This window comes from Emys orbicularis, chromosome 11, assembly GCF_028017835.1.
Source record: "Emys orbicularis isolate rEmyOrb1 chromosome 11, rEmyOrb1.hap1, whole genome shotgun sequence".
NCBI lineage: Eukaryota > Metazoa > Chordata > Testudines > Emydidae > Emys > Emys orbicularis.
Window position 1 is genome coordinate 12,129,605 of NC_088693.1, and position 23,545 is coordinate 12,153,149.

General features: G+C 41.7%; 1 protein-coding gene across 1 annotated transcript in view; it reads left to right on the forward strand.

Moving 5' to 3' along the window:
- KALRN (kalirin RhoGEF kinase) overlaps positions 1-23,545 on the forward strand; it is a 730,922-nt gene that overhangs the window by 443,433 nt on the left and 263,944 nt on the right. Inside the window, exons 12-13 of the mRNA XM_065413425.1 lie at positions 16,876-17,045; positions 19,865-20,039. Coding sequence (XP_065269497.1) covers positions 16,876-17,045; positions 19,865-20,039 — 345 coding nt within the window. The remainder of the gene's footprint in view (positions 1-16,875; positions 17,046-19,864; positions 20,040-23,545) is intronic.

Below are 23,545 nucleotides of genomic sequence, written 5' to 3' on the forward strand. Positions count from 1 at the left end.
ATTAAGAGTGCCAGAAGTGAGCTGGTGCGAAGGGCAAGATGTTAAAACAATAGAGTCTAGGCACGTGTTTGGATCTGGGTTTGCCTTTTTATAGTATAAATAGGTTGACCTAAGTGAAAGTGACTCATGGTTTGGCTTTGTTTGGACCTTGAATCTTATTTTAAAATGGAGAATTAACCAACATAAATGTTGTTTTTCAGCATGGCTTTAAAATAGATGGTTGAACTCTTTAAAAGTGAAGAAATAATACTCCTTTGCCATCTTTCCCTATGGTAGTGTTTAAACTCTTTGCTCATCTCTGTGTTAGCTGACTTCCTTCACAGGAAAATAGAGATTTCTTGGTCTCTAACTGAAATCCAGTCCACAACCACTTTGAGAATACCCCAGGTCACACAGATCAGTCTGGAACCAAATCCAGAAGCCTCATGCTCAAACCCCTGAGCAAATATCCACCCCAAACTAGACCTGTAAGCCTATATTTATTTTTGACACTTTTTCAGAATAGGTCCACATATGGCATATTGCTGCGTATTAGCTGGGCTCTCAATCCAGCTAAGATATAATCATTAGGGTCCAGTTCTAAAGCCTTCACTCAGTTTTATCAGGCAAAACTCTCTATTGATTTTAACTGAGTTAGGCAAGAAGTTCAGACTCAGATTTCAAGGCAGAAAATCTTGTAGTGGCAGCAGTAACATGTTGACATCTGATTTCTATTGCTGCTGTTTCTAGGAAGTATTCCAGTTACAATACCAGCATACCCCTCTGGGAGAGCAGTTGTTTGCATTGCAGTGCCTTGTATTGTTTTGTACTATGCCTGTAGGCTCCTCAGGGCAGGGATTATGCTGTTTGTCTGACACATTAAATACGTGTATGCAGTGTAGTTGTAGCTGTGTCGGTCCCAGGATATTAGAGAGACAAGGGGGGCAAGGTAATATCTTTCTCACTTCTGTGGTGAGAAAGACAAGCTTTCGAGCTATACAGAGCTCTTCTTCAGGTCTTCACAGCTAAATACAAAGTGGAACAGATTACTTAGCATTAGTAGTTAGCAAATATACTAAGGAATCATTTAGGGTGGTGTGGCACATTAACACATCTGAAGTCATAGGGCTAAAAGAGGGGGTTAGTGGGTTACAGATTGTTGTAATAAGCCATAAATCCAGTGTCTCTGTTCAGTCCATGGTTTTCAGTATCTAGCAGAGTTATGAATTTAAGCTCTCAGGCTCATCTTTTGAAAGTGTTGTGCAGGTTTCCTTTGAGGATGAGGACTGATAGGTCAGACATGGAGTGATCACTTTGTGAAAAGTATTCACCCACAGGTGACTGGAAGTTTTTGTCTTTTATCATTTTTCTGTGTGAGTTCATTTGAGAATGTAGTGGTTTCACCCACATAGTTGCTATTGGGTATTTAGTGCACTGGGTAAGGTATGCCACATGTTGTGATAGGCATGTGTAGGATCTGTGGCTCTTGAAAGGTGTGTTGTGGAGGGTGTTGATCGTTGCAGAAGTGGAAATATGTCTGCAGGTTTTGCATCTGTTATTCTGGCAGGGTCTGGTGCTGCTTTGAGTTGGTGCGTCCTGGTCTCTGGGAAGCTTGCTTCTGATGATGAGTTTAGAGAGGTTGTTTGGCGGGGGATGAGGGTTCAGGAAAGATTTCCTTCAGGATGGGGACCCCATCAAGTATGGGTTCTATTTGTTTGATGGTACCACATATGGGTTCCATTGTGGGGTGGTATACCTCATCCAATGCTCTAAATGCCCCAGTAACAACTATGTGGGTGAAATCAGACAATCAGCATGCTCTTGAATGAACTCCCACAGGAAAATGATTGAAGACAAAAACACCAGATCACCTGTGGGTGAACACTTCACAAAGCGATCACTCCACGTGTGACCTATCAGCCAGACACACAGATACCACAGAATATGCTCTGAGGAGAAAGTCCGTGATACACACCTTAACACCACCTTCACCAAACAAGGACACTCCACCAGAGAAGTAGATCACATCTTGTAACGGGCCACCTGCATACCTCGAGATAGCCTGCTTCAATACAGAAATATAACAACCTCTGACTGCACACCCCTAGTTGTCACCTACCACCCCACACTGGTAGTGTTTTCTTAGCAATAATGCAGGAAGCTTTGGTTTAGACCTAGTTTTTATCTAAGTTTCTCAAATTCTCATTTTTTGATAATGGATTTATTGAGACAGCTGTTTAAAGAGAGGTCAGTAGTGGGAAGTCAGTCTTGCTGACACAGTCTTTGTGGAAGTATTCTGACTGTCGTCTTGTGATTAACTTGTGTCTTTTGGTAATCTCTCTAACATTATATGGTAAATTCTAGAACCATATGACTGATTGCATTTATCATGCATCTCTGACCACTTCACCTGCACCCTGCCCATTAATCCATCTCTGCCTGGGACTACTTCTAAGATTCCCAACATCTGAGCAGCTTCTAACAACTCCCATTTCAAAAGTAAATCAATCAATCAATTTGCCAGAGAAATCCTTCCTTCCCTGTTCTTCCCCCAGTCCCCTACCTATCAAAAAGGGGACCTGGCAGTGTCCAGTCAGATGCACTGACCGGACACCAAACCGGTTACCATGGGGCCAGGAAGGGGGAGGAAGAGGGAGACAGGTTTGGTCACAGAGATCCCCTTGGGACTGTCACCTGATGTGCTGAAATTACCTCTGAGCCCGTTTTCCCTGCCAGCTTGGGACTCCAGAACCCTGCCTTGTTGAGCCAGACATGCTAGCCTGCTGCAACACAGGTCCAGGGTCTGGGCCATGCCCCCAAAGCTGCAGGCTTTAAGTGAAAACAGCTCAGCAGGTTACCTGTCTCCAGCACCTAGACACACAGCTCCCAATGGGATCCAAACCCCAAATAAATCTGTTTTCCTCTGTATAAAGCCTTATACGAGGTAAACTGGTAAATTGTTCACCCTCTATATCACTGATAGAGAGATATGCACAGCTGTTTGCTCCCGCAGATATTAATCACTTACTCTGGGTTTATTAATAAACAAATGTGATTTTATTAAGTATAAAAAGTAGGATTTAAATGGTTTCAAGTAATAACAGCTAGAACAAGGTAAGTCACCAAGCAAAATAAAGCAAAAACAGGCAAATCTAAGCCTAATACATTAAGGAACTGATTACAGGTAATATCTCACCCTCAGAGATGTTCCAATAAGCTTCTTTCACAGACTAGACTCCTTCCTAGTCTGGGCGCAATCCTTTCCCCTGATACAGTCCTTGTTCGTTCCATCTCAGGGGGCAGGGCCTCATGGGTCCGGTTACCAGCAATTAGAAAGGTGGCAACTCTACTGCCCGAAATTGCACTGGCTGAAGGCACAGGACAATATTTAGCCCTGAATCAGTGAGTATTTTAAGGGTCAGATATCTTATGACCTAACAAGGCTAAAAGTAGCTTCTTTATGTCATTGGAAAGGGGAGACTCCAAGCACTGCTTCTTGCACATGGTCCCCTCTGAGGCCTGGACTCATTGTACTAAGGATGCTTTCTTTACTGGTGAAGGGGTATGAAAATTAGCACCAATAAAACTTTTTAAAAACTCTCAAAATCATTGCTAAGACTACAGGGCATATACTGAAAATAAATGTTTCAGTGCCATGAATTTAGATGAACTACATAAGTCACTCCCACTTGATCATTCATGAGTACTGTAGCTATCGTATCGTATCTTATCTTATTCCCAGGCACACAAAAACTTTATACTGTGTGCCTCGCTATTGTAATACATTAAATATCATCTAAAGATCATCATACATATCTTTCAAAGCCTGCTAGGCCAAAGAGTACTAGACATTCTTTATCCCAAGACCTGAAAGTGCTCCCTTGGGAATCAAATCCAATTACCCATATGCCTGGGCAGAATTAGAAATTATTGTCAGTGAGCTTTCAGGATAGAAGAATTCTGCAGACTTGTACATGAGTCATTTCCCCAAGCTTTGAGGGTGTCTTAGTGTAGGTTTTTGCATCAAGTCTGTCTGTAGGTTTCACCGTCATTTGCTATGAATTCCAACTTTCATGATCGTATTGCAAGGCTGTGATATTTGGTATTTTTCATAAAGCTCCAGCTCCTGGACTCAAGTGATTTCATTAGAATCTCAGCTTTCATTTAAAAATAGGTAAGTTTCTAGACCTCATGCTTTTGGAGAAAAGGTTGCAAATGCAACCCAAGGGCACCCTAAAGACTCAAAAAACAGAAGGCAAATAAAAATAAAACATTTAATATTTGTAAATCACATGATTTTAAAGATAATTTCATGATTTTAGGGCCAGACTCAAGCTTTTGGAATCCTTGGGGTTGGCAATATCCTGTATCAGAAATGTAAAGATAAAGGGGCACTGTCAACAGCTCTAGATAGTAACTTTTTTAATGGTCTTGTATAATTAAATACCAGTTTAGCAACTTATAAATGCTAGTTCTTTCTCTACTGATTTTGTTTTCTGTTTAGTGCACATGATGTTTTCTCCCCCTTGTTTAGAGCTGCAGGAACTCATGTGGCTATGTGCCAGCAGCATTGATGTCTTCAGCCTGAATAGAGTCAAAACTGGAAATAGTTTTTGTTCATTAATTGCTGAAGTTGAACAGTAGGGGGTGGACACAGGCACACACTTGACTACATTCTTGGCTTCATGGGCAGGGCTTAAACGGCCTATCTAAAGTGCATCTGGGGGCATGCCACCCAGCCTGGGTCCATAGACTTATGGTAGTGGGGCTTGTGCTGGCACTCCAAAAATAACTGTGTAGATGTTGCAGCTTGGGTTGGAGCCTGGGCTCTGAAGCCTGGGGGACAGGGGATGGTCTTAAAAGCCCAAGCTCCAGCCTAAACTGCAACGTTGAAGCACTGACTCCACATCTGTTTTGAGAAAACTAGCACAAGTCCTACCAGAACACGTGTATGGACCCGGGTTGGGAGAGTCACTCCCAGATGCAGTGTAGACATGCCCTAAGGCTAGCTGTTAGCATTAATTTGGGTGTCTAAAAAGGTGCATATGTAGGTGAGCACACACTCCACAGTGTATTGAAGGGTTAAGGAAAACATAAGGTTGGGCACTGCCTTGGTGGTGTTTATGTTGGCTGGCAGTGGAGTGACAGATATAAAACCCCAAAGGAATCCCGACCTGATGTGGGCATATTTAAGCTACATGGGTGCTGCATTAAATGTGACAGTTCTGTAATGTAGAAGGCTGCATATGGAGCTTCCCAGTTCTCTGGGGATTAAACACATGCTGCCTGCATTCAGTTCAGCATCAGACTCCAAACTGGCAGCCAGCTGGCCAGGCTGTGGCTTCAAGCCTGTCTTTCGCTTGTTTAAACCTTTTTGTTTGTTTGTTTGTTTATTGTGCAGTGGGTCTCACTGTCTGGGTTTTTATATATTTCTTAGAAGGGCCAGCCATGGCCTTCTGTCACCACATCCTCCCCTTGTCCCCTTCTGCTCCTATCCCCTCCATTCCCTGCCTCCTGCCCCTGGTTCCCATACCCAGCTCCTGACCCTTCCCAAGTTCTGCCTGTGTCCCCACCTTTCTGCTATACATGCTGGCTCCTGCCTGTGCCCTCCCCATCTGATTCCTGCTCCTTCCTTCCCTCCTGCTCATATCTTCCTCCCTTTTCTCTGTTCCAGCCACATCCCCACTGCTTGCCCCCTGCCTCCACAGCTCCTACCCTCTCCACCCTTCCTTCTGCGTCTGCCCCTTATTCCTATTCCTCTCCATCTTCTGCCCACCTTTGCTCCTCCCACAGTCCCTCCTCCCACTGGGCTCCTATCCCCCCCAAGCTTCTTCCCCAGTCCCCCTCCCCAGCCTGCATCTCTTTTCCCTGCCCCAAGTTTCTCACCCCCTGTGAATTCCAGTCAGGATGCTTCCTCCTTTTACACACTGCCTTGGTGCCAGCAGGGAAGCACCGAAAGCACAGGAGGGGTTGTCCTGCTGCTCATAGGTCCTGTGTCCAGCACCACCATGGTCCCTGGCACATGGGAGGTATGAATGATATAGGGACAGTCTTGCTCAGCCCTGGCATCCCCAGGATGGAGCATGTTCAGTTGGTTAGTATGAATGGTACATGCACAGTCTGATCATCACAAGGAACTGTGGGGGGATGGAGCATGCTCAGTACAAATGGAATCTTGAGAAAATGTAGCTTGCAAACTCTAACAAGTCTCTACTGAGCATGTGCAAACTGCAATTTAGCAGACGCTTATATCCTGACAAAATCTGGATACATTTTCATAGGGATGGCTAAAGGCACCTCTCTGGCTCAGGGGAACAGCCTTCCAAATATCAAGTCCCTGCTCCAAAGCATAGAGGTGCTAGAGATTCTCAAGGAAACAGTGTAAAAATATTTTTAATACATACCAAACAACTTTTTCCCCCTAGGGTTACCACCTTTGAAATGCAAAAAACCCAGCACCCTCCCCAAAAGTCAAGTCCTTTTCAATCCCAACCACATGGCAACTCCGCAACCACTCCTCCCTGTTCTCCCCTTCAACAGACACTTATAGTATCTAGAGAGGAAAACACATATAGATAAGACTGATAACAGCATTGATAGCAAAAAGGGCGTTTGTTTTATCAGCACATTTTGCCAGCCAGTCTTTGTAGTCTGTTTCCTTTAGCCAGTTGTCAGTTTGCAGTTTCTGATGCTAGCTTTTTTTCCGGGAGTATAGTAGGATCCACTTGCACCATCTCCCTGATCTTCCATTATTTAATATGCCTTACACATCTCCTCACTCTCACATAACTCAAACCCTCTCTCACAGACACGCATGGTGCACTTGTATGTTGGTGGGCAGACAGCAGAAGTGGGAATATTGCAGCATCTTTAGCTGGACATAGAAACTTTTAACATTAGATTTCCCAGTGTACTGTGATAATAATGCAAATCTTTAGACCCACGTAAAAAAAAAATCTGGCAAATTAATTAATTTTTCTGACAACTGGCAAATCCATAGAAAACCCGACCAGGCCAGTCAAATACCAGCTAGATGGTAACCCTCTTTCCCCCTAACCTCGTTCTCAGAAATGCACATCAGTTTTAGCTGAAACTTCCTCACAAATTTCAGCTTAAGCAGACACCCACTATGGAGAATGTCAGCCTGAACAGTTTAAGTTTGACAAAGTTATAAGCAACTGAAAACAGGGTCTTCTACTGGAAAGTGTCAGGCAATCGTAACCAGAGGCGTTGCTATCTGTACCATTTAAAATACACACACACACACACACACACACACACACACACACACACACACACACACACACACACACAGTGCTATGGTTATGAAATTAAATTCACCGTGCTTCAGGCAAGTGCCATAATTAGGGGATCTAGTTCTTTTAGGTCTTTAATTTTAACAGAGATTGGCTTTTATATTGTGGTAGAGACTTTGGGAATCTTTAAAATTAATGTTGGCTTGTTTATGGTCTCCAGCTGTTGATACTAACAAACAGAACAGATGATGACAATGAATCAAAGTTAATCACAGAGCAAACATGACTGTTTCTGGGACACTGTTTAATTCTGTTGTTCATCTTAAATTGACCCACTTCACAGTTTATTTTTCTATACTTTGCATTATATTGCTTAAATTTAACTGTTACTATTGTCATTTTGAAGAATATGCCCATCAAATGATAGAGTGCTATGATGTTCAGGATAATCAACGAAATGACTCAACTGACAACTTTTAAGATCTCTGGGAAGGTCCAGCCTTTTGAATACACAAAGCTGCTCACCCATATACCCAAGAAGTCTCATCTAATTTTTGGTCCACTGGCCTGTTCGGCATTTTAGCCCCTCCCACCTCAATTCACTATACAGATAAATTTTAAAAATAATTGAAAAACAAACAAAGCACTCAAAGAATGACCAAAATTAGCTTTTTATACATAAACATTTCACTGTTTCAGTATCTTATATCTTGGGACCTTTCGGGGGTAGAATCAAGTGCTGCGTGTCTTGCTGAAAAGTTGTGAATCTTCCTTTTCAAATGGTATAAAACTCCCAGCTCAGATTTTCAAGGCTGCCTAGAAGATTTGACTTTCAAATATCAGCCCTCTCTGCAAGGTTATGAAATATCAAACCCTTACACATAAACCCCTGGTCCAGTACTGAATATTATGGGTGTTGGATCAGTGAAATTTGTTTGGGGGGATTTTGTGAGAGGAAGACTCTCCATTTGAGGGGGGAAAGGAAAGACCTTTCTGACAGGTTGAGTTTTAAAAAATGGCAGTTGTGTAAAGGTGCTTGCATGTTTGGAATGTTAGAAGTAGTCCTGTAAAACGGATTAGTGGGCAGAGAGCAGGTGAAGCTGTCAAAGGTGCAGAGTAAATACATTTATCAGACAGATATCACCACCATAGATGCATACACACATATTATATGAACAAAACAAAAACAGACACACATGCATTACCATTGTTAGAACAGGAGAAATATCTTCAAATACCTTTCTACAGAGCCTAGGACAACGAGATAGCATTACTGATTGGGTAGATGCGGCCTGTGTGGGTACACTACTAACACAATACAAATAATAAATATGTATATGCATATAGTTTCATGTAAGCTAAATGTATAAGAGATCAGCCTGTGACATCATCAACTTATTATCATGAACACAGGGGGACAAATCCTGCCCTTAGATATGCATTTGCTACTCCCACTGACTTCAGAATCTGGCCCATGATTTTGACAGAAGTGTAAATGCTCACCAGTCCTTTGTGCTGGTAGATCCCTTACAGGCTTAAACCTGTCACATACCTTAGCAGTGTTAACAATGCTCTGAAGCTGTGGAAGCAGGAGAGCAGGGTCCTCAAGGACTGTGCTGAGGTCCAATTCATTTATTGTCTAGAAAATAAGATTATTTTTCAAAGGATTAAGGAGCTCGGAAGGGAGAGCTGGGGTATCCTGGCAGCACACCCTACACCCAATAAGAAGAGTCTGAGTCTGAAATACAGCCAGACCCCTATTGAATAAAAATTCTGCCATCTGTGATCTCTTAAAAAAAATCAGCTAGAGCCAAATGATTGTAAACACAAACATATAGGCTAAATTTCAATAAATCTAGCATGTAGAAAGCCATGTAAAAGAAAAGTAACTTGTCTGTTCATCTGTCATGAACTTGCCAAGGGATTCCTATGGAACATGACACATTCTCAATGTACACTGCATAGTCCTCATTTTCCTTTAAGTCATCTGTTTTGTTTTTGTTTTGTTTTGTTTTTTCTCTGCTTTGACCATGTTCACTATTAACTTTAGAGACTCACTGCATCTACACTCCCACCTCTGATTTGGCATGCGTGCTGTGAATTAACCCTTCATATGCCAGGCCCGTCGTAAGTAAGAGGTTCACGCTGCAGGCAAAAAGTGTTTTTTAACATAGTCATTGATGAGTCAGCAAATTCTACAGAAACTCCTCTTTTTAATGAATATAAATAGTGCATTCTGTTGGTACCCTCAAGGTAAGGAGGACAGAACTTTTCCCAGTTCCCCTGAACAAAGAATGTAGGACATACTTACTAGGAACAAAGAATGTAGGCAATACTAACAGAATGGGGACTATATCCTGGGAAGAAGTGACTCTGAAGAAGATCTGGGTGTTGTGGTGGATAATCACCTCAACATGAACTCTCAGTGTGATGCGGTGGCCAAAAGAGCTGATGTGATTCTGGGATATATAAATAGGTGAATCTCAACTAGGAGTAGAGAGGTTGTTTTACCTCTGTATTTGGCACTGGGGTGACTGTTGCTTGAAGTCTTGTACAGTTCTGGTGCCCACAATTCAAGTAGGATGTTGATAAATTGGAGAGGGTTCAGAGAAGAGCTGCAAGAACAATTAAAGGACAGGAAAGTATGCCGTATTGTGATAGACTCAATCTATTTAACTTTACAAAGAAAAGGTTATGGGGTGACTTGATTACAGTCTATAAGTATCTACATGGGGAACAAATATTTAATAATGGGTTCTTCAATCTAGTAGAGAAAGGTATAACATGATCCAATGGCTGGAAGTTGATGCTAGACAAATTTAGACTGGAAATACAGTGTACATTTTGACAGTGAGGGTAATTAACCACTGAAACAATTTATCAAGGGTCGTGGCGGATTCTCCATCACTGACCATTTTTGAATCAAGATTGGATGTTTTTCTGAAAGCTCTGCTCTAGGAATTATTTTTGGGGAAGTTCTCTGTCCTGTGTTATACAGGAGATCAGACTAGATGATCACAATGGTCCCTTCTGGCCTTGGAATCTATGAATCTGTGACTGAGCTTACAGCTCTATCAGTAGTATGCACAGCCAGTAGTACGCATTGTCAACATCTGTGACAGTTTCTGTATTCAATAGTCTTCATTAAAGCCATGCTGCAATCTCCTGTAATTCATCCCTGTCACTCAAAAACATGTTCTAGTCCCCCATAAATGCGTGTGCCTGATAAATAGAGTCTATAAAACTAGTTTAAAGTGGTTAATATTAACATGATAGTTTGAGAAGATGATGGCTTCAGAAAGAGTCTTTGGTTACAGAAAGGCAAAAGCACTTTGTTTAATCCTTCAAAAGTTTTCACAGAGTGATTCAGAGTTCTCACAAGTGAAATTCCTAGTCGGGGCCGGGGGAGGCACACAAAGGTATTGAAACTGCAGATCAGGATAAATGTGTATATATGTTTAGCAAATGATAATCCAAACCACAGGGAAATGTGTAGAGGAAGAGGGATATCTAGATCCCCGGTTGGAGAAGTTATGGAATGTGATGAGCCAGAGAACAGTTTTGAATGGGAATTTCATGGTTCCCCTTCCCATCAGTATAAATCACTAAATGTTCAGTGCATGGTCTTGCAGCTGTTAGGAGCTCCTTCTGTGCCAGATTCTACTTTGTTACACTGGTATAAATCTGGAGTAACTCCACTGACTTCAGTTGAATTTCTCCTGATTTACACCAGTATAACTGAGTGTTGAATTTTTTCTTCTCTTTGCAGTCTCTCAGTTAATTGTCTTCAGATTCATAATTACAGACAACTTAAATTAAAAATAAAAACTGCTAAAAGGAGACCATGTTTTTGCAATTCATGCTGATAGCAGGAGAACTAAAGAGCATGAACATTAGACTCCTCGGTAAAGCCACCTTCATCTCATGCGGTGGTTAGGCCCTGAATTGCATATATATGTCCTTGGGGATCTACATGCTTGATGCAAGTGTAGCTGCCATTAGCACGTTTGCCTCAAGAGGAGATTATACTGTGCTGTATCAGTGTGGTCCATGCAGAACTTGGAAAAAACATCAGATGTTTAGGCTTTGCAAATCCTTTTGCCATGGGCGAGGATACTAATTAAAAAAGCTTCACATACAGAAGCACCAGATGCAGCCTAACCAAGAATGAATATCAAGAAATTGGCAAGGGAATGAAAAAGCAAGAAAGAGGTTAAGAAGGGATCAGATCCTTTCTTCACAAACTGTTCCCTTCTTTCCTTGTGTTCTTTCTCACAAGCACTTTGTTGATGACATCTGGTCATATTATATCTCGCTGCAGGATGTCTTATCAGCATATCACCATGGAAGTTGCACATTGTGGTTTCATCAGCAGCATTGGGTTGCATCACTCGTCACGTGATGTTCCACTGGTGTCACTTTAGTATGGACATTTAATCATGTGACATTTCATTTGTGATATCCAGTCATTAGGGTTGCCAACTTTCTAATCGCACAAAACTGAAGACCCCTGCCCCATCCCTTCTCCAAGGCCCCACCCCTGATTGCTCCATCCCCCCTCCCGCCGTCACTCGCTCTCCCCCACCCTCACTCACTTTCACCAGGCTAGGGCAGGTGGTTGGGGTGCGGGAGGGTTGAGGACTCCAGCTGGGGGTGTGGGCTCTGGGGTGGGACTGGGGCTGAGGGGTTTGGAGTGTGGGACAGGGCTCTGGGCTGGGGCAGTGGGTTGGGGTGCGGGGAGGGTATGGACTCTGGGCTGGGGATGTGGGCTCTGGGTGGGGCCAGAAATGAGGGGTTTGGGGTGCAGAAGAGGGCTCCAGGCTGGGGCCGAGGGGTTCGGAGTGCGGGAGGGGGTGTGGGCTCTGGGATGGGGCCAGGGATGAGGGGTTTGGCATAAAGGAGGGTTCTCTGGGCTGGGGCAAGGGGTTAGGGTGTGGGGGGTGAGGGCTCTGGCTGGGGGGGGCTTTGGAGGGGGCAGGGATGAGGGGCTTGGGGTGCAGGAGAGGGCTCAGGGCTGGGGCGGGGTGTTGGGGAGGTGCGGGGTGCAGGTTCCGGGAGGGAGTTTGGGTGCGGGTGGGGACTCTGGGCTGGGGCAGGGGGCTGGGATGCAGGGTCCGGCAGCGCTAACTGCGGCTCCCAGGAAGCAGCCGCCAGGTCCCTGCAGTCCCTAGGTGCATGGGGGCCAGGGAGGCTCCACACACTGCCTTTGCGCCTGCAGGCGCCACCCCCGCAGCTCCCATTGGTCTCGGTTCCCGGCCACTGGGAGCTGCAGAGCCAGCACTGGGGCAGGAGCAGCACACAGAGCCTCCCTGGCTTCCCATGCGCCTAGGGGCTGCAGGGACCTGGCGTCCGCTTCTGGAAGCCACAGCAGGCAGGGAGCCTGCCTTGGCCCCAGGCCTCCGCTGCACCGCCGACTGGACTTTTAACAGCCCAGTCGGCAGTGCCAACCAGAGCCGCCAGGGTCCCTTATCGACTGGGTGTTCTGGTCGAAAACTGGATGCCTGACAACCCTACTGGTCATGTCACATCTTATCAATCAATATATGGTTTAGTATGTTTCCACTGATATTTCTGTCTTCCATCATTACATGTAAGACATAGGACCTTTCTGACATATGAAAATGGTGTTGAAATACCCCAAGAAAACATAACAATAACTTACATTTAGATAGCATTTGACATTCAAAGTGCTTTATAAACACGAGCTAATTAATTCTCACAAATACCCTGTGACATGTTATCTCCACTTTTTCAGTGTGTAAATGAGAGCACCTGGGTGGTTACTTTATTTCTCTTTTAATACTGTTTTAGCTCTAGTTGTCCTGATGACTATTAACCTACTGACCTACCATGAACATACTTTCAGAGCACACTGCGTAAGCAAATATATCATACCTTATATTGTAAATAGTAGTTTGTGTACTCCCTGAGATTGTACAAGTTGTCTGTTTTCTTTATTATTCCCATTTTTAATTATTAGTCCACCTGTAAAAATCTCAATAGTTATTTACCCACTCCTTATTTTGCTTTCTACTAGTATCATTGCTAAATACTTTTAAATCATATTTTGGGGGATTGAAACTGAATAGCATTTAGAAATAGCAGCATTCAAAGCTGGTGTAGCACAGGGTGCTTAATAGTTATTCCACACTCGCAGACAAGGTTTTCTTAATCATCTTTTCAGATTTCAGATTTTTGATTAATGTAGTCCCTTGCTCTAAGTCAAAGGCAATAATTTCTAGGTAACAGACACAGGTGTCCTTCAAACCTCCAGTAAGTGCTCTCATTAAGTACTTGAGTAAACTGACGGGTACTGCATCAGATGACAAAGCTGAAAGTAAAGAGCTGTCTTGTTCTTCCATCAAGTGAAGCTGCCTGTGTATTATAGGTGAGAGGAACAGAGAGAAAGTTGCTACAATACATAAGAAAAGTGGCAGATGGTCCAAAATAGTGCCTTGTTTTTTTTTTTCCATAGAGCAACAATCTAGTGATCAGGGAATTAAATCTTTTTTTTTCTCATTTGAAACTATGGTTGCCTTAATTAAAAAAAAAACACAACCCCCCCCCCCTATCTATATACAGCTTGTTCATGGACCAGAAGGGCTAAATATTCATCACAATCTTTCTTGTGGTTGCAGTTTGCCTGAATGTATTTTGCACCTGTAAAATTTGTGGGTGGATATTTTTTTGCAGGTGCATATCAGGTTGCTAACCGTTAAAGATTAATGATTAATATTTGCACCCATAATTTATTGCAGCAGACCATAATTCAGTAAATGTGAATAAGCAAGTGAACAAAAATACGTCTATATTATTGCTTCATGTAGGTTTTCCAGTTTTTTCTATCATCTTTGTTTTTATGAGCTGCGAAGCGAGATGGAGTAGAGACTGCTTTCTTTTTTTGAGCTATGCACATTGTTGGCACTTGTAATAAAAATGGTAATTACATATGGAAAATATGTGACTGCAAATTTTACTAATGCTCAAAATGCAGGAGGAAAACTCGCTTCCTGCAAATGTATGCCAGAAACTTTATTACAAAACATAAAGGGTTTCAATGAAAAACTGAATCTATACTCAGCCTAAAATGAACTGGCTGCCCAGGAGTAAGCTGCAGCATACATTACACTGACTAGGGAAGCCTATGGGCCACATACCGTATGTCTGATGACTTATTCTTTTCTGTCTGGTTATCCACTGAAAAACGATCTGAATCAAAAGCTAATGATTTATAGATATAAAAAGTTGCCTTGGTTTTTAAAATCAGTTGTTGGAATGGACTGATTTTTAAGAGAAGCTGAGCACTTTCCACTCCCACTGATGTCTGTGGATATTGAGAATGCTCAGCACCTCTGAAAATCATTTAGTGACCCACTGGTATGAACAATGGATCGTGCTGGTTTTTTAATGCAGTTTGATGGCAGTTTGTTTAATTTGTGCAGCTCATTTGTTTTCGAATTTCCTTAATAAAGGTTTCCGTGGTACAAATGGTGTTTACCAAGTGAAATTTTCTGTTGATTCCCGCATTCAATTTCCATTTTTAGTGGAAACAGATGAAATGTGAGCCTCACAATTACTATGAGCTGAGAATAACAACTCTTAAATCATAGACGAGAAATACCAGTGCGCAGTAATACTTCTATGTTGCAATGTGCAGAGTATGACTTGAGGTGCAGAATAACAACCTTTGACAGGATTTAGTGACCATTCCCTGTCCCACCATGGGCCCTTTGCTTGTTAGAACAGAAAGGGTGGAAAAGCGTTATTGAATCCAGGGAAGGGGCTACAGTGAAATGCATTATAAACTCTTTCTGATAGGGTTCGTATGCCAAATGGGTTTTTTAAATCAATTCAGTAGTTGCGTCAGAATTAAAAATCAATCCCCCAAAACACAAAATGTTGTACTGAATTGTATCAAGCCAAAATAAAGCGTGTGGCTTCTTGGTCTCACTTAACAACCAGCTTGACCTCCGTATGATGCTGTAGTGGATTTCAGTTTATTACATTTGCTGCGCTCATAAATGAAGGACCTTGTAGTGAATTATACTAATTGGAATTACTAGTAGTACAACACCTGGGAGGCGTGAAATAAAGATAAACTTGAGTGAGATTCCTTTTGCAAGTTGTTTCTGAAATATCTTCTTAATCTTATTAATACGGACTGATCCTTTGTATTAGGATTTCCCAGGGATTGGTGGAGTCTAAAGATTTAAAACCGTCTGAGTCAAGGATAACCTAAATTCTGATAGCTTTTGTTATGCAAATCCTCACAATCAAAGGTCATCCTCTGGAAAGATCTGAAGTTAACGAGTTCAGATATTCAGGTGCTATCTCAAGCAAATGTAGACATTTTTGAAAAGGATTTCCTAAGTGACTTGCCCATGGTTACACAAATAGTCAGTAACAGAGTTAGGAATAGAACACAGGAAGCCTGATTCCCCCAACAAATCAGCAGGCTTATGGTCAATTGGGCCTCATTCTGAAGAGAAACATAGTTTTACCCACTTCCCTGACTCTCCCACGTAGTGGTCTGTCTTTTCCTTGATGTGTACCTCTAACTTGCTTTGAGGAGAATGACAAAGAGAGACAAAACACAGTTCCACTGTTGCCCAATGTACTAGCCCTGTCCTTTTTAGAATCGCCACAATTGGAATGGCGACACTTCCCAATACAGTGACTTGTCCTGTCACCTTGCACAAGATGCAGCAGAGAGCAACAGAGAATGGGTTAATGGGACACATCAAGTGGAAAATACTCTCTCATAGAGCCATGAGGATTTTCTGGCACATCGCCAGCTCAGTTGGTACAATTTTACACTGCTCTTCAAGGCAAGCTTAATGGGGAAACCTCCGTGCTTTGTAGGGGGCTTTGTAACTATCTAGGAGCTTGGGCTTGTCTGCTGTTCAGATTTCAGTGAGTGAACAGTTGGCTGGAAATTCTAATCTAAACACTTAGTAAAATGATATTTTTAACTAATAGTCAGGACCATTTTAAATGAATGGATCAGCATAGAATTGATTGCGGTCACTGCTGTTTAGTAAAGACAAAGACACCTTCTTATTATGTCTGGATTTCATCTAGATCCTAAAGTCACAATCTCAGATGCAGAGGGCACATTGCAAAAATACTGTATGGAAAGCATGGCTGACTGGGCACAATCAATATCACACACTTGATATATTTTCTTAGGGCCTGATCCTGCAAGATGCTGAACACCTTCAACTCCAAGTGAAATGAGTGGGAGTTGAGGACACTCAGCTCCTGATAGGACTGGGTCATTGCAAATTTAAGGGGTTATAATTTATTTGTTGTATGTAGAATTTGTTGCAGCAGTATGTTAGTTTAAGGTTATAGTGATATATAATAGACTGAGATGCCAATTAAATTGAGAAATACAGCGCTTAATATTCTGATATGTGTATTTTACTTTGATGTTTAAAATTAAATTCCATCTGCCAGAATCGAGAACTCAGTACAGGTTTTTGATTTTGAAACCATAAGTTTAGGTATCATTTAGCATCTGAAACCATTTGTGTGTAGAGTCTTGATTAATGCTTTCTAAAATGGGATTAAAGGATAAAAGGGTTAAATCTCAACCTCTGTCTCTTTCTGATTTGTATTTCTTTCCCCTCCTTCACAGCTGTGGACATGGATGGAAGATCTGCAGAAGGAGCTCTTAGAGGATGTCTGTGCTGACTCGGTGGATGCGGTTCAGGAGCTTATCAAGCAGTTCCAGCAGCAGCAAACAGCTACCCTGGATGCTACCCTCAATGTCATTAAAGAAGGCGAAGATCTAATCCAACAGCTCAGGTATGTTTCCTACCTCAGGAGAGATGTCAAGAAATCTGGTGAAGCATTGTGCGTTAGGTGCAACTTAATGGGGGAAATGTAATTTACAATTTAACAGGAGAATTTATTCACTACCTTTTATATTTATGATGATTCAGGCTCTTATAGTATTTTATTGAAACTGCAAGGAGTGATTTGTAGAGACTAAGAAGAATAGTCTATGAATCAACATGGGTTGCTGTATCTGATGGATTGGTAGATGTATAGATTAAATGTTTTTCAGGTGAATATTTCTGAGTGAATATTTACGGAAGATTGTTAAATGGTTGTGAGCTGAGGCCCAGTGAGTTACGTGATTACTCTTGCTGTATGGAAGCTGTATGCCTGTAAATAAAACCTGTATAGTTGTATAACAGGCCACAGTATTTCATTGTGTGCAGTACATGTAGTTATTCATGCTGTCAGACTGTTCTTGTATTGGCATTTGTATTATAAATTAAAGCTGCTCTTTTTACCCAATTTAGAATGCACTAGTGACTGACTTTAAGAAATGTTTCTTTCCTCTCAGTAAATATGAGTTTCTTAAACTTTGTTCCTATCCGGTGTGAATATATCTTATTAAGAAATTCCACCCCAAGGGTCACGTTCTGCTCTCATTTACACTGGTTTAACTTTGACTTCAGTGGTGTTTTACTGATTTTTCCTGGTGTGACCGAGATTAGAATCAAGCCCTATATTTTTGTATTGGGAGGGTTATCCTAGTGCGGAGAATCTTCCAATACCTGCCAGGAATGTAACCAAATGATCATCACTAAAATAGAAGAAATAACTTGTTTAACGGGAATTAACTAAACGCCAAAAATCTTATTCACAGTAGTATTCTTCTTGAGTCTTCCATACAGAGTCTATAGATACAAACTACCTCTCTCCCTTCCTCCATGTGCAGCTATGTACATTCCACCACAAGAACTTTTGCCATATATAATGTGGTTATATAGAGCTTGATTGTGATTCAACCTTATGCAGCTACATGGGGGGAAATAGGGTGTACATGTCTCTGCCTCACTGTACAACTGTACGAGGCTTACCTGGATCACAGGTGAGCCTTTTGAGTGCAGGAGGGAAGAACAGGGATTCCTTGCTTGATATTTCTTGCTGTGAGCCGATGGGTAAGGAAGGACAGAAGAAGTCAGAATCTTGGTTCCATGGACTACAAGCTAGCTGGCCAGGAGTGTGGGGAAATGCGCTGTGTTTGGTAATAAGCTAACTCAGCGTGCTTCCCCAGGCAACTGTGCAAAACAGGAGCTCAAGTCATAGTTTCTTTGTGGAGCTTCTCCTGGGGTGGTGCAGCTACACACCACCCATTATACAGGGCTAGGAGCAAATGCTTAATCACCTTCCAATATCATGGTTAGGTTGCAGTGCTTGCACAGAAGTGCCAGTTTACTGCTTTAGTCCCAGGAATTGATGTTTCAACATGTTTGGTGTTTATTTTTCAAGACAGAATCACAGACTGATAGGGACTAGGAATGGAAAATGTCTGCTGGTTCATCCTATTACACTACCAGTGCAGGATTTTTCCTGACAGTGTATTTTATAGGGCTTCAAACTGTCTTATTTTAACTGTCTCAAGTAATGCAGCTGCTACTATGTAATTTATGGGGAAAACAAAACATAACTTTGTTCTGAATTTACTTGTTTTAGCTTAAGCACCAAAACTTTGGCACTCAATTCTGTCTTCAGCTCTGCCTACATGGCCCTCACTGAAGTTAGGGGAAGCTACACTGGCATGTCTAGGGAGAGAATTTACCCTTAATGCCCTGAAAAGCTTATTTTTCCACAGAACCCTCAGAACAAACATATATTAAAGAACCCAAGCTAACTTTCAGACTCCAGATCCCTAGTGTTAAATGTGAGACAGCCAGGATTGAGGAAACTGACAATAATGAAAATAGTTTCTGCCCTATATTTATAACACACAACTGTCTCAGGGCCAGATTGTGGCATTAAGGCAGAGCCCTGGCATTAAGATGGTGCAACCTGCTCCTCCTGACTGCTTGAGCTGGAGACTAGGGGGTGGTACCATGGCCCTTTCTCCTCTCTGCCCCCTTTGGTATGATATGTGCTCGGGGGTGCATAGCAGAAGCAGTTCCTGAACACCCCTGGCACATGGAGTGTACAGTGAGGGGAAGATTCCTTGCACCCTACCCATCACCCTGGGCACCTACACAAGGGCAAGTCACAATCTTTCTTTAGTGTTTTAAAATACTTACAGTGTTGGAATTTTTCCCAGGTTATGTTGCATTCTGACTAAGTAATCAAGGGAAATCAGAAGAATCCCAGGCTTGTTAGGCTAAAATACTGGCAAGTCCAACTCTCTTAATTCACTAGCAACAATGCAAATGGTGGCATAATTTAACTTGTAAAGATCTACAGCGTGTTAGTAGCAGCTTTGAGGATGATGCCTCTGAGACAGGCTGATTGTAGAAAGAAATGGGTCATTTGGACTAGAATTAAATGGGATTGCCAGTCAGATTCCTCAAGAGATCAGTTCAGATTTATGTGCCATTCTGCTCCCCTCCTCTCCCCTTCAACTCCTTGTTAGTGTATCGGGGTCAAAGTGTCACAACATATGAAAGGATGTGCTCATTGTTTTGACTTTGCGTTGAGTTCAGGAAACACAGGATTTCAACAAGCAGAAGAAATGAGCATTGCATACACCTTCCTCCAGCCCTTTGTGCTTCGGCTCGCTTCTCAGCTGCGCACAGAATTGAGTGTTTAATTCCTGCTCTTTTCTTGCGTTAATGCTGAGCTTTAACCATTCCCTTGCCTTGCCACAGGGACTCAGCGGTGTCCAACAATAAGACTCCACACAATAGCTCCATCAGCCACATTGAATCTGTCCTTCAGCAGCTTGACGAGGCCCAGGTACAGATGGAAGAGCTCTTCCATGAGCGGAAAATTAAGCTAGACATTTTCCTTCAGCTCCGGATTTTTGAACAGTACACCATTGAGGTAAGAGCTGTCTGGGTGATCTTGGGAAGGTAGCACTGTGGAGATGGTGACTGTGTCTCTGACTAATACTCTAACAGGATACACAGAGTTCCAGGGAATCACAGAAGACTTTGATTACACTGCGATGTCTGGTGGAACTAGGAGGTGAATAAAAATCAGTTGTTAAATTGGAAATTTAGAAACCAGTAATATGCCTTTGTGACATACTGATAAAATACAAGACATGTTCACGTCTGCCCAGCTGACTGTATTCAGAGTGTCTGAATGCTTTGGTGACCAGTTTTTTGGCATGCATCGTACAGTGGTTTACATATGCCCCTCGTGTACATCTGTCTTTACTAATCTAAAAGTTCATGATCTTTTGCAGGTGAGATTTTTCTCTTTAGATGCATTTTATGGCTTTGAACCCCTCGATGCAACAAAATATTAAGCATCATATGAAGGGTTCTCTTAGAAATCAGGTTGCAGGCATAACAGTTGTTTTGCATAAAGGGGGGAAAGAGAAATACTGTACAAAAAGCCCCAAAGTGCTCATCATGTAATTTTATGTGCCTGTAAGTAAATTTAAAAAGAGGTCTTATATCTCTACCTTGTACTCCTTTTTTAAATCAAATGCTATTGGTGGAAAAACTGTTATCAGTGCATTAAATAAATGAGGTTTTCTTGGACTGAGTAATTTTAAAGAGATTTTTAATGAATCTGAATAAATATTTACCTGTAAATCAGATGGAATGTGATACTAAAGCATGGGATTTTAATTAATTTGTGTCTCATGTATGCTGGAACATAGTGTTGTGTATATAGCCCATATGAGGTATCAACTTGCTACTGTATCTTTCTTGTGGTTGTTCAGAGACACCTTTGGCAGTGGATAAATCTGTTAATGTGGCACTTTTTGGAAGTGTTTTATGATGAGCTATTCCCAGAGCTGTTGCATGTAATTCAATAGGTGATCTGATGGAATATATTGATAGTTAATGGAAACTTTAGCATGCTACATAACACTTCATAGGAGACAGTTTATTTTAAGTTATGACAAGAAATAGTGTTAAATTATAATAGATGGAAAAGCTGTGAATGCAGATTCCTAGATAGGAATTGATCTATAGCAGTATGCAACAGATACAGTACAGATCCAAGTTTCCAGTTACTGCAGTTATAGTCAAATTTTGTAGAGAAAGCTATTCTACAGTTTTTGCTATTAATGTAAATAGAACAGTCTCGTTAAAAGAGTTCTTTGCATACCATTCACATACAAACACTTGGATATCCTAATATACACTCTTATATATTCACACATGGTATGTTTGCACAAGAGCAGTGGTTGCCTTAAAAACTCAAACTTCTAGGTACATGGAATAACCATGGTCTCTTCCTATGCATAGAATAGAAGATATTGTGGTACTGCAGAGTGCCAAATGCTGAGTATTTAATGACTTCCACTCTTCATGAGCATGTGTGTACATGCATGTATATAAATGCAGCATACTTTTTTAGACTGAAATCAAAATAAATACAAACTATATAGGTATGTCTGCATGCAACATACACTGGATATTCATAGTGGAGCTGTATGAGCCTTTCATTAAGAACTCCAAATCACGTGAAGCTTTCTGGGTTTCATTGCAGACCCCAAGCCTGGGTTATGTACACAGCAGGAAGATTAGAGATGTTCCATGTGGCAGTATGGCTTCACTGTGCTTCCAACTTCAGCAAGTGACTAAATGCTGCAATCTAGCTTTGAGGGAAGATTTCAGAATTCATTCAAATTATAACTCTTTGCCCTTATGCAGTGCTTTTCAATCAAGGATCTCAAAGTGCTTTTCCAAGGTGGATAGGTATCTTAATCCCTGTTTTATAGATGGGGAAACTGGGGTACAGAGCGGTGACATGACTTGCCCAAGGTCATACAGCTGGTCATGGTCAGAACTGGGTGTAGAGTCCAGGTCCACATGTCTACTTTATCCCTGGGTGGATATTTGCTTCGATGCACACAGCCACATCTACTGGGCCCTGACTCAGCAAGGTGCTTGAAGTTTGACATGTACTTTCACCTTTCTGAATCAGGCTGTAGTGACTAATAGGGGCTTGAAAGAAAATCGGTGCTGTCACTGTTGCTTTGCTATTGTTTATGTGTGATTTGCTATTGTTTATTATGAGAACACTGGAACTCACACTACAAGAGTCAGAGAGCATGTTTCTTATTTGCATAGGGAATCTGATAGGCAGATTCTTTTAGTTAGAGATCTCTTTCTTTAAATAAAATGTATAACTATGACACATAATTCATAACCAATGACAAAACAGAAAGAGTTTGTAGCCAGATCAATATAGGAACTTATAAATAAGTATAGCTGCCAAGATTAGTCTTCAAGCAAGGAAAACAACTTAAATGACAATAAAATGAAAAGCAATTTGAAATGTATGCTAAATGTCACCTTTATATTATACATCTCAAGCAATTGTTGATTTGATTCAGCTGACAAAAGAATAATCCTTAAACAGATACTAGATTGCAGTCAGTTGTCTCAAAACTATAATAAAGACTCCTGTGTGTCAATAGGGGAACCATTATCAGAATTAACAGAGCTATTTTATCCTATTTTTAATTTGGGAAGCCAAAAAGATATTCCCATCATCATAATTAAGAAACCTGTAATGCTTTTGATCTTTGTTTATTCTAAGCGTGGCAGAGAAGACAACAGAGGCTGGAAGACTAAGAGCAACAAATTATACCTTAAGCAAAATATGTTTTTATTGGTGGTGGTTGGCTTGAGATTTAGCTGGAAATTAGACATTTATATTGTTTTCCATAAGGGCCCGAGTTCTCATGTGTGTGTAAACTGAATACAGGAGCAGAGGCTGTGCTGTATAAATAAAGCATGCTGATACAATGGCCACCACTGTTATTCTCAGATCAATATTTCCTTCTTCTGTGCTGGTTTAAGTCCCCTTCTGTCTGTCCAGAGAGCACAGCTACCTCTGTCATCACCTGCAATCACATCCCCTCTGTGCTCTCATGCTGGAAAGCACTGTCACCATTCTGACTAATTAAGCACACCTTGTCCTTTAAGATACAGGAGTGAAGCCTGTAAGTGAGAAAAGATGCATGGCAGAGGCACTTTTGTGAGCACATCCTGAAGTCTGTGTTGTGCTTTCAAAACCAAGGCATTTGATGGACATGCATAAGATTCCAATGGCTTTCCTATAAACTGTCCTATAGCTTTTACTCTGGTAGATGCATCCGGCTCCATGCCCCTCCCATCTTGTCCTGTCTTATCAAGCTCCATGTTGCCTACTCTCCCTTCCACTCTACCAATGTTCCCAGCCTTGTCCACATTTTCTCAGCTTCTCACATCTTCGTGCCTTATTCCCCATTGTCCCCTATGCATAATACAAGCACCCAGAGCTCATTCACAAGGCCCCTACCCTGTCCACATTTAAATCCCTCTTAAAGTCTCTCTTCTGCTGTGCTGCTCACAGTGAGTAGTACTGATTTGTAGGTA